The sequence below is a fragment of the Leopardus geoffroyi genome, chromosome E1, assembly GCF_018350155.1.
Source record: "Leopardus geoffroyi isolate Oge1 chromosome E1, O.geoffroyi_Oge1_pat1.0, whole genome shotgun sequence".
Taxonomy (NCBI): Eukaryota; Metazoa; Chordata; class Mammalia; order Carnivora; family Felidae; genus Leopardus; species Leopardus geoffroyi.
In genome coordinates, this window is record NC_059330.1 from 42,461,611 (window position 1) to 42,478,874 (window position 17,264).

Here is a 17,264-nt window from a genome sequence, read left to right on the forward strand (position 1 = left end):
GGTCTGACAACCCAAGGTGTACAGACAGAATCAGAAGCTCCGTAACAACCCAGAACAATGTGAAGGTAGGTTGCCTGTGGAGCCTTCAGCAAGAGAAAGCTGGTTCTAGAGAGAAGCGCAAACAAGCCAGACTTCAAGTCTTTCCCATTGAACCTGTTGGGTCACCCCTACACCCTGCCCTTGATTCCAGTGACCAGACAGCAGTCAAACCTTTGTTTTTTGCTTTATTGTACAAAAAGAGGGAAAACAAAACTTCTACAGTTGGCCTTAAGCTTAGGCAGACACCTCTAAGACATTCCCTCCCACCTCCCATGGTACAAATTCAAGTTGTGGTTGTTGTTGAAACCTACAAAAACACTCCTTAAATATTAGAAAAAAAGGGGAGAGAGTGGGGGGGTCCTCTGACTCCAACCATCCCATCCCAGTGCCAAAATGCACTCAGAGTGACCTCTTACAGCACCAACACCCCCACCCCCACAGCCCTGTTTGTACTGTAAGAATTTTTCAATTTTTAAAACAGGAAAAAAAAAAGCGCCCCATTCAAAGTTGTTTTTAAATGAAAACACATTTCACTAAAACACAACAGCGCAGGGGCATTCAAACAGGGAAGTGGGGTTCTTTGCAGGGGCTCCTGGGAAGAAATAGAACCTATGAACCCCTGCGTCAGGGTCAGGACAAAGGAAGGGGAGTGAGAGCAGGGAGTGTCCCCCCCCCCCCCCAATTCCCGCAACCCCAGCACCATGTCCAAGGCAAAGCATATTGTCTGCCTTCCTTTGGGAGCGGGACCCACCTTTCCCATTCCACCTCCTGGGTAGAATTCCCACTCTTCCCCCATCACTTGACTTTCATTCAGGGGGAGAAGGCAGAAAAGCACAAAGCCCCAATTAAATAGGTCATTGACATGATTATAAGGAGAGAAAAAAAAAAAGGCGCCAAATCTAATCAAAAATTAAAAAAATTAAATCCAGAGACCAGGTGGCTTGGCTTACTAAGGTTCTAGGAATCAGGGTACCCCAAATTTTGAGATGGCCAGGAAGGGTTAAAGGGACAGCCGCAAAAGCAGCCTTTGCAGACCCCTTCCCCAGCTGGGGGTTTGGAGGGGTGGGGAAGGGAGCAGACCTGAGAAATCATAGGGAATGGGGGTGGGGAGCTGGAAGAGAGAGGGACAGGGAGGAGGGATGTGTGTTAAGAGCTTGAAGCCCAATTTCTGAGCCTCAGGTGGCCAGGCAACCTCTCAGATGAACTGGAAAGGCCTTTCCCACCAAGTAGAAGCTCTCAGGTCCACCCAATCTGTCCCTCTCCCCAGTGTCCTGCTGGAGACCAGCAGCAGCTCAGAGCCCTGTAGCCCTGGCAGAGGGAAGCAGGTACAGGAAGCATCAGAGTGGCTTCAGTAACCCTCCTCCCCAAATTGAATCAGAGATTAGGCAAAGCAGAGGGTGTGGAGAAAGGGGCTGACCCAGCCTGTTCCCACCAGGATCAACGTCTCCCTGGGCCTCACCAACCCATTCAACCAGATTCACAGACTGAAGCGGGCTCCCCCTTCTCTCTTCCACACACACACTCACACACACACGTGCCTTTGCACACATCCACAGGTGCACCCATGCTATGTACAGGCGACACACACACACACACACACACACACACGCACGCACACTTTTCCATTCGTGCCAAGACTGTTTTAAAAAAGTCCCAAACCTACCCCCCTAAACCCACCCTCTCCCAGAAATGACAACAGAGACGGCAGCCGAGATCGGTAGGAAACGTCTCGTTGACAGCTCAGAGCTTAAAAAAAAAAATATATACACATATATAAAAAACACTTCTGCCCCCTCCCCCCATGAGTGGGTCCAGGCAGCTCCTTCCTGCAGAGGGCAGGGGAGAGGGCTATGGGGCAGTGCCTGTTTGCTCTTAGGCACCCACCCTCCTCTCCCCACCTGTTCCCTGCCTCCAGTTCCAATGTAGGGGTCCAGTCGGCAAGCCCCTCTGGGAAGGGAGGGGTCTTCCCCAAGCTTCCACCCTCCCATGGGTTGGGCTGCAGGTGTAGAGGGCCTCACCGAACTCTTTGGGACCCCCCACCCCACTCCCAGGTCCATTGTCCATGACGGAGCCGCAAGTGCAGAAGAGGGGTGGGCCGGCCCGGTCCAGTGGTGGCTCAGTCTGATGGTTGCGTTCCCTGGAGGGCCCCCCAGGGCTGATGTCTCTGAGGCAGCAGAGTCCTGGCCTGGGCTTCTCCAGCCCCTCCCCCACCGTATTTTGTTTAAAAAAAAAAAAAAAGAAAAGAAAAGAAAAAGAAAAAGAAAAAGAAAGTGGGGGAGGCCAGGGGGCAGGGGATAGAACATGGGGGAGAAACAAAGGTGGTTGGTTGGGGAGGGGAGCCCCGGGTGGGGCTGAGCCTCAGTTGGAGTCAGAGTCCGAGGAGTCTCCCGACGAGGAGGAACTGGAGCTGCTGCCCTCAGACTCGTTGTCCTCGTCCTCGTCGTCATCCTCGTCGTCATCCTCGTCCTCATCATCCTCCTCGTTCTGGGGGGCAAGGGGCGGGCAGTCAGCGGGTGGAGTTCGTGGCAAGGTCCGCCCCACCCTCCCACCATGCCCGGCCGCCTCGCCTCGTCTCCGTCCTCGCTCTCATCCTCGCTGCTGGACTCGGAGGAGTCCCCGCCGTCCTCAGAGGAGTCCCCGTTCTCATCCTCCTCCTCCTCTTCATCCTCGTCCTCGTCGTCCTCATCCTCGTCCTCGTCCTCCTCAGACTCCTGGGAGGGAAGGAGGTGCGTCAGTGGTCTCCGCCCCGGCACTCGGGGCACCGCAGACCCCTTCCTGGCCTTCCCCCGGCCGGGCGGAGCTCCTTACCGACTTCGACTGCAAGGCGGTCCGGCTGGACTTGGGGTTCGGGCCTCGCAGCTTGGTCATGCTCTTACGTTTCTGTAGGAAAGGCCAGAGACAGACAAAGGGAGCCGCCGTGAGTTCCACACAACGACTCCCCAAACCCTCCCTTTCCCTGGCACCGCCCTGCTCCCCGACTCACATTGGAGATGTACTCTTTATATGCTGCACGGTCCTGGGGAGACAGACTCTGTGGGAGACAGAGGAGGAGGGAAAGGTTGGAACACGCCCCCCCCCCCCCCCCCTTTGAACTTCTGCTGACCAAGAGCCAGGCAGTGGGCTAAGCATTGACATGCCATCGTCCCATCTTTACCCCTGCTTCCCTCCCCATACCTTGGGCCTCCGCAGAGAGCCCCGCCCCCCCCAGGATCTGAGAACACAGCTCCCATACTACTGCTTAAGATGCCCCGAATCCTTTTCTAAGCTACCTTCTCCTAGGGCTGTTGGTTTTCCTGTCCCTCCTGTTGTTTTACCCGAGTGCAGGCTCGAGTTAGGGCCTCCCTCAGCTCAGAAAAGCCTCCCCCCACCCCCCCCAATGGCTAGCCTGGCATCATCATTCCCACCCAACAAGCCTGGAGCCACAGATGAGGCAGTCTGGGGCTCCCCAAACTTCTGCCCACCTAAACCCTGCTGGCCTAAACCTATTTCCCAGGGTCCCTGGCGAACCTGCCCGGATGGCTGGGTAGGGACACAGGGGACTCTCCTGTTACAGATCTGACCACTCAACCAAGGGACAGAAGGGGAGCTCAGAGGCTTGGGGCCAAACCAGAGTCTGGGAGAGGTCCTCTGGTCCTGGATGGAAGTAGGAAAAGACAATCTGATCTGGACTATTCTGCCTACTAGCTATAGGACCTTGGGTAACCTACTTAACCTCTCTGAGCCCTGGTTTCTCTTCTTTAATAGCAACTGTTGGGACTTCAATAGCAACTACAGGGCTGCTAGGACGCTGACTGCAATCATGAATGCGGACCAGCTAGATGAGGCCTCCTTCTTCCCAGGGTCCAAGCCCGCTCACCTTGACCCAGAGGTCCAGGTGTACTTTGTACTGCTTCTGCTGCTCCTCTGCCAACTTTTTGTAGTGCTCCTTCTGGCTCTGGGAGATGCGCTGCCAGCGGCTGCCAATCTCGACCATGCGCTCCTTCAGCGGCAGGTGGTTCAGCTCCCCGTTGGACAGCAGCTCCTGGGAGAACTTCTGGTAACCGTTCCTAGGAGGTGGGGTGGTGCAGGCAGGGTTAGGACCCTGGCCCAGCAGCCCTTCAGCCGTGACCTTCCCCAGCGCCAGGGTGGGTTCCAGACACGGGACTCACATGGGAGGCTTCTTGGGTTCTCCTTGGAACTTCATCTTTTTGGATGAGTTCGCGGCAGCTGGGGGTGCCCGCATCTCACTCAGCTCTCTCTGCGGGGACGCCCAGAAAGGTCACACTCGCTCCACCCCCCCTCCCACCCAGAAACATTCCTACCTCCTGCCCCATGCCATCAGTGCCTGAGCCGGCTCTCCTTTTACGTCCCAGGGGAGGAGGAGAAACCGAGGCAGAGCCAGGGAACCACTTCCCAACAGCTCACACCTGGGTCAGGCGCCGTTGCTCGAAAGTGCAGTCACAACTGCACCCACGTGACCGGCATCACTGACCCCACTTTACTGATGTGTGACCGAGGCTCAGAAAAGGAAGTTGGGAGATTTGCTCGGGTCACACAACCAAGGCTGGGCCTTTTGGGTCCACGGCCCACCCAGGGAGGAAAGCTGCCCACACAAAAGGATGCTCCCACCAGTGCAGTGGAGGGAGGCGGCCCCAGCTCCACCCCGCCCACTGGGCCGAGCAGCAGAATCCTTCCCACCTCGTATCGCTTTTGGTCTTCGGCTGCCTTCTTAATCCACATCAGTTTCTCCTTCTTCTCCATGTTGTTCCAGGTCATCTCCATGGCTTTCAAGGCCTTTACCCGGTCATTCTGGAGACAAACAGGGGTGTCAGCTATGGCAAGGGTCCCCTGGGGCCGGAGGCGGCCTGTGTAGGCAGCCTGCTGAGCAACCCCTTTCCAGCTCCCTGCCACCTTGAAGCGGGCCAGGTAGTCCCCGATGACGCTCTGTTGCCAGATCTCCTCAGCTCTCTTGGGTGACTCAGGCAGCTTGCCCCGTTCCTCGCGGTCCCCGCCTGGCTTCCTCTCCGACTGGGCCTTCAGCGCAGCCTCCCGGGCCTTGTACTTGGCCTGCGGAGGGATGGCAGTGGCGTCAGCCTTCCGGCCGCCCCAAGGGGGCGCGCGTTCCTCAGCCAGCAGTTGAAGTCTCCCCCCATCCCCCCCCAACCCCTTCCGCAAGGGCGGGGAGCGCAGAGCAGAGGCAGAGGCGTGGGCTGGTGCAGATGTCTCCAGCCTGGGGCTCAGCCCGCCAACCGGCTCTGCTCCCCAGGGAGCCAGAGCCCTCAGCTGACAGCTTCCCGCCTTCCGGCCTGCGGAGCTCCCAGCCTCACTCACTCACTCGCTCGCTCGCTCTGAGCTCAGGCACACGTGTGGCTCACACAGGCCAAGGGTGAGGAAGTGAAGCTAGCCCCTGGGGGAGAAGCAGCCTGGTCTCGGCCCGGCAGCCCCTCTGGCCTAGGGAGCCTGACCTTCTTCTTTTCCGACAAGTCGTTCCACATGCGGGCCAGAAGCCGGGTCAGCTCGCTCTCCGAGAGCTCGGGCCGTTCCTCTTGCAGCTGCCGCCGCTTTTCTTCAGAGAAGATGAACATGGCCGAGACGGGCCGCTTGGGCTTCTCTGAGCCTCCCTACAGGTGAACGTAGAGGGCCGGGTCCCATGGGGTGTTGGTGGGGAGCCCCATCTTCCCCCCTCCGCCCCAGTTCTGCCCCCTGCCCACCTTGCCCCCTTCCTGGGAGGGCTTCTTGGAGGCTGGGCTGGTGGCCTGCTTCTTGTTGATGCTTAACATCTTCTCCTCCCCCAGGACCCGCTGCTGTTCCTCCTCAGGAAGGCTCTGGTCCAGAGACAAGAGGTGGCATGGGGCTGTGCACCTGGCTCCCAGCCTGCTCCCAGGTTGTCCAAAGGGACTTGTTCCATCCCAATGCCTGTCTGCCCAATGCCCCGCCTCTAACAACGCTCACCTCTAGAAAACGGAGCAGCTCCACTTCATAATCTTTCTTTTTCTGGGGAAGGAAGGGGGAGTCAGGGTGAGGCCCTCCAGTTCTCAAAGGACAGTAGTCCTCTGCAAAATGTCCAGAACCCGGACAGGACCTCATTTTCCCCTATAGATGGTAGACATCAGCCCAGACACCACCAAGTCTGTAGCAGGCGCCCAAGATCCGTTTGGTCAATCCCTGACTGACCCCTAGCTGGGGCCAGATGTCATGCTTCAGGTTTCTGAGGCCAGGCCCAAGGGTCTCCAGAAGTTCCTCAGCATAGCTCACCTGGTCACACTTCTTGTGATAGGCATCCTTCTCCTTCTGGGAGAGGAGCTTCCACTGCTGGCTGCATAACACCATTCGCTCAGTGCTGGGCACGTCCTTCATGTTGGCCATCAGCTCCGCGCAGTACAGCGAGTAGCTGTTCCTATCAGAACCAGCAGGAAAGGAGGAGCATCTCCCTGAGCGACCGGGGCGGCTCAGGGCGACAGGCTTCCTCAACTTCGGACGCTGGCCAGTGTTGCTGGCCCAGCTCCCTAGATGCCCGCTTGCCCACTCGCCCACCCCACCCCAGGGCAGCGCTCACGGAGGTGGCTTGGTGGGTCGCCCATCAAACTTGTCCTTGAGCTGGCGTTCGGCCTTGGTGAGGGTGGACTTGGTGATGCCCTCCTCACTGATGTTCAGCTCGGGGTGCTTCTGGATATAGTCACGCATAATCTCCTGCAGAGTGAGGTGGGGGGACGGAGGGCAACGGGGTGTGGGGTTAGCCGGGGCCGGGGAGGGGGGAGAGCCGCTGGGGAGGGGAGGCAGGGAGCAAAGCTGGGGGGGTGGCCGTGTGTCTGCTATGTCACACGAGACGTGGTGCCCTGCCCTGCCCTAGCCTGAGATCTCATGGAGGGGAGGGGGGCGGGGAAGGTAGGGGCAGAGGTGAGGGGCCCAGAAGGCCCCTCCCTCAATGGAGGGACAGGGAGTGACCGCCTCCCGCAGAGTGCGGAGGTCACAGAGACGGAGGGCAGAGGCTCTTGAAGAGCCGGATGGGGAGGAGCGCAGCGGAAGCCTAACCTCGTACTCCTTCCGCTGCTCCAGGGCCTTATGAATCCATTTCAGCCTCTTTTTGTCCGAGAGCTGAGACCACTGCTTCCCCAGGGAGTCCTTCACCTCCTTCGTAGTGGCCTGCAAACCAAAAGCCGTCAGACACACACAGGCAGCCAGGGGCAGGGAGAGGGGAGGGGGAGGGGGGCACAGAGGCCCCCGCCCCCTCAGGCCACAGGAGGTCACATGAGTGTCCCCCACAGGCCAGGAGGGGAAGGTGGAGAGGCGGGGGTCCCGCCTGGGTGCAAGGGGACAGGCTCACACACGCACGCACGCACACGCTCGCACGCCAGCTGGCCCAGGCCCTGTCCATGCAGCCCACCCCTGGGGAGGGGCCTCCTCTCCTGCTCCCCTGCACCGTGCCCGGCCGACCTGGCGCGGCTCCCCCCTTGCCACCACCGTGCGCCCTCCTTCCCCACCCCCTGGCCGGACACTCACATCTGGCCGCACTTTGAGATACACCTTCTTCTCATGGGTGTACCACAGCTGCTGGGGGGTTTTGGGCTTCTCGGGGATGTCCGACTTCTTGGCATTCTGGATTAGGTCAGGGTGATCCTCCCTAGCCAGGGCACGGGGAGCAACAATCAGCGGGTGCGGGGGGAATCCTGCCCGGGAGACCCCGTCTAGCTGCCCACCCACCAAGGCTCCTAGGCCTATCAATCGGGGCCTCTTGGGACAGCAGCCGCCTGCCTGTCCCTGCCCTTGAACATGACCCACTAGGGTCTACACATGACCCATCCATCTTCCATGCCTCACAAATGGCAAACTCGAGGCTCTGGTCAGTGTCACCTATCCTGCCACACCCAATGCCCTGTGGCCCTCCTCTGGGCTCCACTGCCTTACCTGAACCGGGCCAGGTTTCGCTCGAACTCCTGTTTTTCTCTCTGGAAGTCCTGAATATATTTCATCTGGGGGAGGAGGGGACGGGGTCATCCAGGACCCAAAGCCTGAGCTATAAAAACCACCGAGTCCTCCTTGCTAGCTATTCTGCCTCCCAGTGGTGACGTGGACAGAGGGTGGCATGAGCTCGCAGGAGACGGTGGCCTGCCTTCCAGTGGGCTGGGGAGACTCAACCGTAGCCAGTCACAGTGAGCAGTGACCGGGCTGGGACTCCCCCTGACCCTACCTCCCCACCTTTCCCCAGCACCGCAAAACTCTCCATGAGGAGGAGCTGGCGGGTGGGGGGGGGGGGGGCGGTGTGTAGGCCTCCTCCGGATCATTCCCTCCTCCAATGATCCTCCAATGTCTGTGGCAGCTGATAATGGTTTGCTGCCTCAGGGGTGGCCCACAGGGCCAGGGCCAGGCTGGACCCTGTTTTCGAGGGCTGAGGGGAGATGGTGTTGAAGGAACCTAGAGTGAATTCTTGCAATGTAAATGACATTCCGATAGATCTGTCTCTTGAATTTGGGTTTTCTTCCCAAGCCACTACATCCGGTTCCCATTCCTAACCCCCTCCCATCACCTTCTTCCCTGCCTCCAATCCCTTCTTCCAGGCTCCTTCCTCAAACTTCCTTTCCAATCCGTTCTTTCCTTTCCTCATCTGCCTCCTGTCCTGGCTCCCACTCGGTGTCCAGCTCTCCTTTCTCCCCCATTCACAAGAGTCAGCCTTAGAAGGGACCAGGGGCTCATGACAACCGAGCCTAACCCCTGCCTCTCACAGAAGAGGCACGAGGCACGGGAAGGGACAGCTTCACTCTCCCCTGTGGTTCCTGCAGAAGACAGGGAGCAGCGCCCAGCCTACCCTGCCCCAATTTTGGCCCTCCTCACACAACTCAGCAGCCTTCAGAACAGGAAGGCACTGTATGGATCGGGCTTACTCTCTGCACCTCAGATACAGACCATGTCCAGAGAAACGAAGTAACTTACCAAAGGTCACATACAGAGCAATTCAGTGGTAGTCAGGAAACCAGGCCCCAGTCTTGCGTCCCCCAGGCCAGCACCCTGTCCACCCTACCATGTAGCTTCTTGTCCTTCCCTGGTCCTTGGACCCTCTGCCTCTCCCTCCCATCCCGTGTGTGTCTGGGCGTCCTGTGGGCAGCCAGCTCTGCAACATCCCCATCAGAGGGGTCAAGGAGAACTCCGCCAGTTCCTACTCCTGCTTGGCCTGGGCAGCCGGTTTCCCCCAGCCAAGCTGGCTCCTTTTTGGGCACAGAACCAAGGGCACGTGAGCCTGCAGCCAGAGTACACAGACCAGAAGAGGGCTGCGCGTGGTGTGCCGGCTGGGTTATGGCTTTGTTTCCTCTTCTGGCAAACGTGCCCTCTTGCCTCTCCTGCTGCCCCTCCCCGACTCCTCTCCCTGGCTCCACCCTGTAAGTCCAGCACCAGCGGTGTCTGTCTCTCTTCCCACCCCAACTCCCTCGGGCCCTGCTACAGGCTCCTCCACTGCTTTGCTGCCAGCTGAGGGTCCACCTGACCTCACTGCGCTCGTGTCCACCCCTGCCCTGGGCGACTCGGGTAACCTCCGCCCAAGGTTAAGGATCTCCGATGGCCCGGGATAGCACAAGGCCCCAAAGGACAAGGTATGTCCTTGGGCGAACATGCGTACGAAGGAAGGAAGCCCACCTAATGATGTACGGACGGACACGGCAGTGAGAAGAGCACCGGACCCAAGTCCTGCTCTGCTGTCACTAGTTGTGGGGCCCGGGACACGAGTCCCACCTGAGCCTCAGTTCCTTGCCCACAGGGTCGGAATAACCCCTCCTCCGGGGGGTTACCTTTCCAAGGATACGGCACACATCAAATGAGACCACACTGGGAAATGTCAGAGGGTGGACCTGCTGTGCCAGCCTCAGAGCGAGGACGCGTGCACAGGGGCAGAGCCGTGTGAGAGAACGCTGTGAATGGTCCGGGGGGCAAAATGTTGGTCTGAGCGCCTGCTTCAGTTTGGATTACACCTTCGACAATGCCCGTGCCTGACGGTGTGTGGGATGGGGAGATCAAGTGTGGCTGCCCAAGACCCTATACTCTGCTACGCTGACCCACCCGTATCCCTGACGCCGAGTCCCTCTGTCTGAGCCTCCCCCCGACGGCTGACCTACACCACACCAGCTGCTCCCTGCCTCTCCCTTCCTCCCGCCAAAGCCCCCCTCCCCCCACCTTCTTCTTCTCCGGCAGCTCCTTGTATTTCTTGGACAAAATCTTGGTCAGGTCCAGGTTGCTCATCTCAGGGTGGAGTTTCGCATACTTGGCCCGCTTCTCCATGAAGAAGCGGAAATAAGGGGTCAGGGGCTTCTTTGGGAAGTCCGGGTGTTTCTGGAAGGAGGGTCAAGGACACGGTGAAGGTCAGACAGCATCCGTTCTTTGGACCATTCCTCTCCTACATGCCATGCTCCTCCTCTTGGAAACTCACCTTGAGTTTTTTGCCTTTGTAAGGATTTTTAACGTGTTCCTGAGCATCAAGGATCAATTCTGTCAACGTACGGAACTTCCTCACCTGGAGGAAGAAGGGAAGTGAGTGCAAGAGGACGTTCAGGACAGGGGAACACCACCCCAGAGCCTACCCCCTTTTCCAGCAGGTCTCCTCTATTTTCCACTAGGCTGAATTTATCACGGGAGGAGCAGAGGCCAACAGCCACAACTCAGACAGCCCCTGACACCCCAGGCAGGCACCCAGGCGCTGGCCCATGCCTACTGCAGAGGACCAGGCAGTCCGTATACACCAAAGGACAGCAACAAGGTGACCACCTGACCTCGATGCGGTTGTCCATGCCAGCACCTCATTCAATCCCCAGAACAGCTCAGGCGACAGAAGCTCCAAGACGGTAAGTATTCAAGGCCACACAGCTAGAAAGTGGCAGAACTGAGAACTCTAGGCCAGTGCTGTCAACCATGCCACCTCCCGAACGCACAAGGGCGACCACATGAGCACCTCGCCTGGTCTCTTTCCTTCCTGTTTACAGACTTCTGTTTCCTCTCCCCCACCAGGAAGGTTGAGGCAGAGTTTGTGTAGCTGTGTCAGGAAGGGGGGGGGGGGGAGATCAGTTACCTCATTAGAAATCTCCACCCATTTGAGCTTGCACATATCTCCAGAAAAGTCTTTAAATGCTACTTTTTCCCAGTCCATATGTGACTCGGTGGTTTTGAACTTGGAGCTGTCGTTGGATGGAAGGTTGTTCTTCATGCATTCCAGCAAAGTCAGCATGTCTTCCTGAGACCAGCGGTCTGGGGAGGGGGAAGAAAGGCAGTCATGCCCAGCTCCATCCTTTCCCCTCATCTCTTCCCTAGTCCTTCTTTCCCAGAGAACCCCACATCCCTGGTTGCCTCCTATGGGAAGGCACGGACAAGACACGACCTTGTCATAAGGGAAAACTGTGACCATATGGATTAGAGCTGGGATTCCCGTCCAGAAGGCATCAAGACTACGACTGTTTCTAACACGCTAGGCCACCACAGGCTACTATTTATTACAGGGGAGAGGAAGAAATGAGCTACAGTGATTTGGGGCTCGGTGGGAAAACAGCTAACTTACTGGGAGAGGGGAGGGAGGCACAACACATTGATATGTGTTGCCAAGTTTAAGTTCTAGGCAGACACCGGAGATGTGCAAAGACAGGATGGAGTGTGGGCAGTAAGGAGAATCCATGCAGACGTTTTTCTCCAGCGTAACTGGAAACTAACCTTAAAGACATGGGTATCCCATCATCCCCCACTCCCTCTTGGCCTCTCAGGGAAGACCAAAGGAAAATTTGGGGCAAGTAAGAAAAATGGAGTGGAAACAGAAGAACCATACAGGGGAGTTGGGAGGCAAGACGGGCAGGTGGGCAAAGGGCCCTGGCTCCAGGGAGAACCGGATCCCCCGGATCCGGGGAGTTGAGCCCAACTCCCTAGGGAGGCAAAAAAAGGGGTGGGTCTGAACCAGCGATTTCCAGTCACTGAAATACAGCTCCAGAAGGCCTCCCTGGAGGTTGGTGACTCTGGAAGGTGAGATAGGAGAGCAGATATCCAAGGCTAGTAGTCAAAAGGGCTCTTCATTTGCATTTGCATCTGGTCAGGGTTTCCGCAGGGTGGGTCACATGGACCCATAATCCTTTCTCCTCTCAGTGTCCGACAGTCATGGCCAGATGCTCATCTTCATCCTACCCCCTGCCCCCACCCCCCCATGGGATCCCTACTGGATGGGATAGGGTCTAGTTATGGACGGCCTATGGCTTGGAGCCTCAAAGCCACCAAAACATCCTCTCTCTCCACCTGCCTCACCAAAAATCTTGTCCTCTTAATAACAATAAAAACCTGAAAAGCCTTCCCAATCCCTCTTTTCTCCCTCTTCCCCCCACATTCCTCGTCCTACCTCCCATTCCCCGACACCGGGTGTAGAGAGGGCACACTGGGGTCTGCCTGGGAACCCCAGAAAGAAGGCTCGCACAGGCCTCCCTCACCCTCTCTAAGAGAGGAAACGGAGTGTGAAAAATACAGCTTACTGTCCCAAGGGCAAATAATTTGGGTTTGGTCGAACTTAACTCATAAAACTGAAGACACCGACCTCATCTCAATTCAGAGAATGCAGACGGCAACCCTTTTGAAGGAGAGCGGACCCTGCAGACAGCCATATGAAAAAGAGAGCTTAAGTTAAAGAGCTCCTACCTTGGCCTTTGGGGGCGGCCATTTCCAGGTCTGTGGGGCAGTCAGCTTCTCCGTTCATTCTTTAGCCGTCCAGCCACCTCCTCCAGCCACCTCCTCGGGTCGTGCTGGCCGGGCAACCCGCGGTCAAAACCACCTCACCCTTTAGGAGAGATACCAGTCCCCACTCAGGCGGGATGCGAGGTGAGGGACTTTCTATTCCTCCCTCCCCCAAAGGGGAGGGGGGCACAAGTCCACACTTTCACGGAGACTGCCAAGACCCTAGTAGACCCGATGGGTCGGTGGGTGTGGGAGCGCCCCCCCTCCCCCCCGCCCCAGCCCCTGCAGCCCGGCTCCACCGCGTGCGCCCTCCCCTGCCCACGCGAGAGACTGCTCCCGGCTCCCGCGTGCAGCTAGCGCCCGCCCTCCACCCTCCCTCCCCCACCCGGGCCAAAAAAAAAAAAAAAAAAAAAAAAAAAAATCTCCTCCTCCTCCTCCGTGCGCCCGCCCCGGGGAGGCCCCAGGCTGGAGGGCGGGGGAGGAGGAAGGGCGGGTAAAGGGCGCGCGCGACCGCGAAAGCGGGCACGCGCCGCAGTCTCCTCCTCCCGCCTCCCCCCGGCCGGTTCCCCCCGCCTCCGCAACCCGGCGGGGACCCGGACGCAGCGCAGCCGCCGCCGGCCCCGGAGCGCAGCGGCCGCACCGCCCCCGGGGACCGGATCCGGATTCCCGCCGCCCCCCCTCTCGGGCTCCCGACGCCGTCCCCGCCCGCCTGGGCGGGCGAGCAGCCGGAGAGAAGCGGCCTAGCCTGCCCCCCGCCCCCGAGCCACCCACCCCGGCCAGAGGCGCCGCCACCGCCCAGCCACCCCGACGCGCACGGAGGAGCCCGGCGCAGAGGCGCGACCACGGCGGGAACCGCCGCCTCCTCCCCCGAGCTTGCGGCCCAGCCCCGCCGGCGCCCCCGCCCCGGCCTCCGGGGAGCCGAGCCAAGGAGAGGGCGGGAGGACGGCGGCCGGGAGGCGGGGGCGCAGCGCTCACCGGCCCCGCCGCCCCCTCCGGCGGCCGGCGAGAACTGCGCCTGCCGGCTCGGAGAAGCGCGGGCTCCTCTGCCCGTGGCCCGGGCCCGGGCCTCGCTTCCTGCCCTCCCCTCCCCCGGCTCTCGGCGTCCTCTCCAGTGCCCTGATCCTCTTTCGTCCAGTCCTCTGCCTGGAGGGCGCCCCGGGTCCCCCTCGGCGTCTACGGCACCCGCGGCTCGCTCCCCGCCGCCCGGCCCCAACCCCGGCGCGCGTCCTCAGCCGCCTCGGTTACCCGGCGCAGCGCGGCCTCCGGGCTTCCCGCTCCGGCGTCTCCCTCCCCGGCTCTGAGCGGCGGCGCCCTCCCCCGCTCGGCCGGGCACAGCCGCAGCTCCCTCCCGCGGCGGCAGCGGCTCCTCCTCCGGGCGCGGCGGCGGCGGCGCTGGGGCGGCGGCTGCTGCTGTGGCGGCGGCGGCGGCGGCTGTGGCTGCTGCTGCCTGCTGCTCCTCGCGGCGAAAAGCACAAAGCACAGCGCCCTCCGCCTGCAGGCAGCCCGCCCGCCGCCCGCCCGCCGGCCCCGGCCTCAGCTCGCACACCCCCCGCCGCCGCCGCAGCCTCCGCCGCCGGAGCGGGGAGGAGGAGGGAGAAGGGAGGAGGAGGAGCGGGAGGGGGGGCGGGAGAAGCGGGGCAGCGAGCGCGTCCTTCCCCGTAGAGCGCACACCGACCCCCGGGGAGCGAGCGCCAGCCCGCCCGCCTCGCCGGCTCCGCTCCCTCCCACAGCCTGCCCGGGCGGGCTCCGCGGGGGGCAGCTGGGAGGAGGGGCGGGAGCTGGGGGGACCCGGGCGGCCGAGGCGGAGGGAAGGAAGGAGGGGAGGGGGGTGGTGGTGGTGCTGGTGCTGGTGGTGGTGGTGGTGGCGGCGGCGGCGGCGGCTGCTGCTGCTGCTGCTGCTGCCGCCGGGGAGGGGGGGGGCCGGGGCAGGGAGACACGCAGCCGCCCGGATGGCGGCGGGGCTCGGAGCCGAGGCGGGCGGGCGCCGAGAGCGACCTCGCCAGACCCGCGGGGGAACTAGCAGACTCGGCCGGCGCGGGAGGGAGGGCTCGAGGCGCGGCCGCGAGAGGGTGCCCGGAGGGGCCCCCCGGCGGCTGGGAAGGCTGAAGGGGTGCCTGCAGCCCTGCTTCGGAGCTCTCCCCCAAGTTCTCCCAGCTCAGATTCGGGCTTCCACGGCCGTCCTCACCAGCTCCCCTCTCCCGCCTCCTGGAGCGGGCGCTCCGCGCCCACCCTCATCCCGGGAGCGTGGCCACCGGCTTGGGGCGCACGCACGCCCATCGCGGCGCCAATCTTCGGTGCCTGCCTCGCGGTCCCCTTGCTGCCGAACGGCGCACACACACACACACACGAAACTTACACAAAAAAAATTTGTTTTACCCCGACAAAATGCCCTCCCTGCGAATTAAAAAAAATAATAAAAAATTCCCTTTGCTCCTTACACCCCGGAAAAGGTGAGGAGGCGATGGGCTCCGGCGGAGGAGCCGCTCTGGGAGCCGGTTCAATCCAGCCCGGCATGGCTCCCCAGGCCTGCCCGGGCGCATGGAGATCGGCGCCGCCGCCACTCGCAGCAACCCCTCTCCCCCGAAATCCGCGGAGCCCGGGCTCACTTACCGAGCGTGTGAATGGGAGCGCGGGCCAGGGGCACCTAGGGGTGCGGCGGGCCGAAGAGCTCCGCCGCAGCTCCGCCGCAGCCGACGCCGGGGCAGCGAGTCGCCAGACAAAGCCCGAGATGGCGAAGCGGAGCGACGGCTAATGGCGAGCCCCACGCGCCGCGCTCCGCCCGCCCCGCTCCGCCCGCCCGCCCGCCCGCCTCGGCGCAGCGCAGCGCCGCTCCGAGCGCTCGCCCGTCAGAGCCGCCTCGGCGCCGCCGCCTCCCGGGCCACACCGGCCTCGCCTGGCCCCTCCGCCTCCTCCGGGCCACTCCGCCTTATCCCTTCCCTCCCACCGCGATGGGGGCTGCAGGAAAATAAAAAAAGAAAAATAAAAATGCTTTTCTTTCTTTTTTTTTGGGGGGGGGGGGAAGGGTTGGCGTGTTGAGACTTTTGGGGTTTTTTGCCCCCAGCTCGCACTCACCTGCGGAGCCGCCGGGAGGGCTGGGGGTGGGGGCGCGCGGGGCTGGAGCCGGCGAGCGCGGGTTGAAAGCTAGCCAAGCTCTGCAGCGCCCGACCCGGGCGTATACGCCGCCGCCAGTCCCCGCAGAGAAATCGTCCTCCTACCCCCGCCTCCATCGCTCTGCGTTTCTCTTCCAATCAGCCGGTCGCTTGGCGGCTCCTCCATTCTCCGGCCAAGCCCGCTGCCTAGAGCGAGCTCCACTCCTCCATCTGCTAGCCCGGCTCTTCGCTCCCCTGCCGGGGCCGGCGAAGCGACGTGGGGCCGGAGGGGGATTTGCGAGGGAACCTGCCTGCTTCCCGCTCCCATTGCTCCCTCCCCACTGCCTCCTGCCTCCTGCTTCTCTCCTGCGTCTTTCCAACTCTCCCCTGTCGCCACTGGTGTGTGTCTGAGTGTGTGCGCGGGTTTTTTTTTTTTTTTTTTTTTTTATTGCTCTTTGCTTTTGCAACCCTGAAGCCAAAGCGAGGGGGTGGGGGATAAAGGAGGGGGGGTGTTACAAAAAAAAGAAAAAGAAAAGGCAAGAAAGAAGCTCTTAGATTTGCAACACATTGAAAAACCGGGGGAGCACCCTGCCTCGCTGGATCTCGGCTTCCCGCGAGGGCCTTCCGGGTTTTAGAACGAGCCTCTCGTTGTTCTCAAAGCCCCTCACCTCCGCCGGGTTTAGGATCCGAGGAGTCCGAGCAAAAAGTTCTCCCCCTGGGCCGTAGCAAAGGGTGTCAGGGTGGGAGTTGGGATTTCTCTAGAAGCAGCAGCCATCCCCCCAACCCTGGTGTCGGTAGTTGGGCCGAGGTTAGGGTGGAGAGCATAATCCCGTTGGGTCTGAGCGAAGGGGCTTCCGGGGCGAAGTGGGAGCCGGGAGACCGCGCTTCGCGCATCTCCCCCTCGGTCTCTGCCTCCGGTCCCCTGCCAGCTCCCCCTTTAATTTTTTTTTTTTTTTTTTTCCCCTCTCCTTTAATCTAATTTCTTCCAACTCCACCTTTGTTGTTACCGGCGTCACGCCCGGACCAGCCAATCCCCGCCATGCAATCAGCTTGTCAAAAAGACTCGGCCAGCCCTGGGAAAGCAGGCCGCGGGCGCTGCTCCCCCCTTCTCCCTCCAGCGGCGGCGGGGAGCCGCGAGGGGAGCCTGGCACCCGGGCCTCGTCGCCTGAGCCGCCCCGGGGCAGCCTTCGCGTAGGCCTTCGGCACTCCACCATCCTGCGGAGCGGGTGTCGAAGGGCCTGGGCGGGGACCACCAGCCACCCTCCCGCTGCCGTCGGTTGCGGTCGCCCGTCCCGGTCTCCCCTCCTCAGAGGAAGGGTTGTCGGGACGCTGGGAGCCAGAAGACTGAAGAACGCCTGCTTCCAACAGGCGAGCCTGCGGTCTGGGCCGTCGCTCCCCGGGCAGCGCCATGCCTCCAGGCTCCCGGGGCCCGCGGGCTGCCAGTCTCCCACCCGGACACTGCTAACTGCCCACATCTCG

The 17,264-nt window shown here is 61.1% G+C and overlaps 1 protein-coding gene across 10 annotated transcripts; it reads right to left on the reverse strand.

Moving 5' to 3' along the window:
- Nucleotides 1-207: 207 nt before the first annotated feature.
- Nucleotides 208-16,147, reverse strand: UBTF (upstream binding transcription factor). Of its 10 annotated transcripts, none has more exons than XM_045489143.1 (21): nucleotides 15,769-16,147; nucleotides 12,661-12,799; nucleotides 11,066-11,241; nucleotides 10,430-10,513; nucleotides 10,177-10,332; nucleotides 7,924-7,988; nucleotides 7,519-7,639; nucleotides 7,051-7,161; nucleotides 6,575-6,708; nucleotides 6,274-6,415; nucleotides 5,971-6,012; nucleotides 5,730-5,843; nucleotides 5,484-5,639; nucleotides 4,930-5,085; nucleotides 4,717-4,827; nucleotides 4,188-4,276; nucleotides 3,896-4,085; nucleotides 3,023-3,070; nucleotides 2,848-2,919; nucleotides 2,607-2,750; nucleotides 208-2,523 (listed from the first exon to the last, which is right to left on the reverse strand). In XM_045489143.1, exons 2-21 carry the CDS (start codon nucleotides 12,716-12,718, stop codon nucleotides 2,398-2,400), a joined length of 2,295 nt encoding a protein of 764 aa, XP_045345099.1. In that variant the 5' UTR covers nucleotides 12,719-12,799; nucleotides 15,769-16,147; the 3' UTR covers nucleotides 208-2,397. The 10 variants fall into 10 exon arrangements, with proteins under 10 accessions (XP_045345099.1, XP_045345100.1, XP_045345097.1 ...); XM_045489144.1 differs by lacking the exon at nucleotides 15,769-16,147 and adding an exon at nucleotides 15,307-15,529; XM_045489141.1 differs by lacking the exon at nucleotides 15,769-16,147 and adding an exon at nucleotides 13,942-14,054.
- Between the last annotated feature and the right edge of the window lie 1,117 nt (nucleotides 16,148-17,264).

Excerpts from the sequence above, each read along its gene's own strand:
- UBTF (XM_045489143.1), bottom strand. The coding sequence starts at position 12,718 with ATGAACGGAGAAGCTGACTGCCCCACAGACCTGGAAATGGCCGCCCCC. Across the intron at positions 11,242-12,660 it reads GGCCGCCCCCAAAGGCCAAG|ACCGCTGGTCTCAGGAAGAC; the intron begins GTAGGAGCTCTT and ends CCCCCTCCCCAG. Across the intron at positions 3,071-3,895 it reads ACCTGGACCTCTGGGTCAAG|AGTCTGTCTCCCCAGGACCG; the intron begins GTGAGCGGGCTT and ends TGTCTCCCACAG.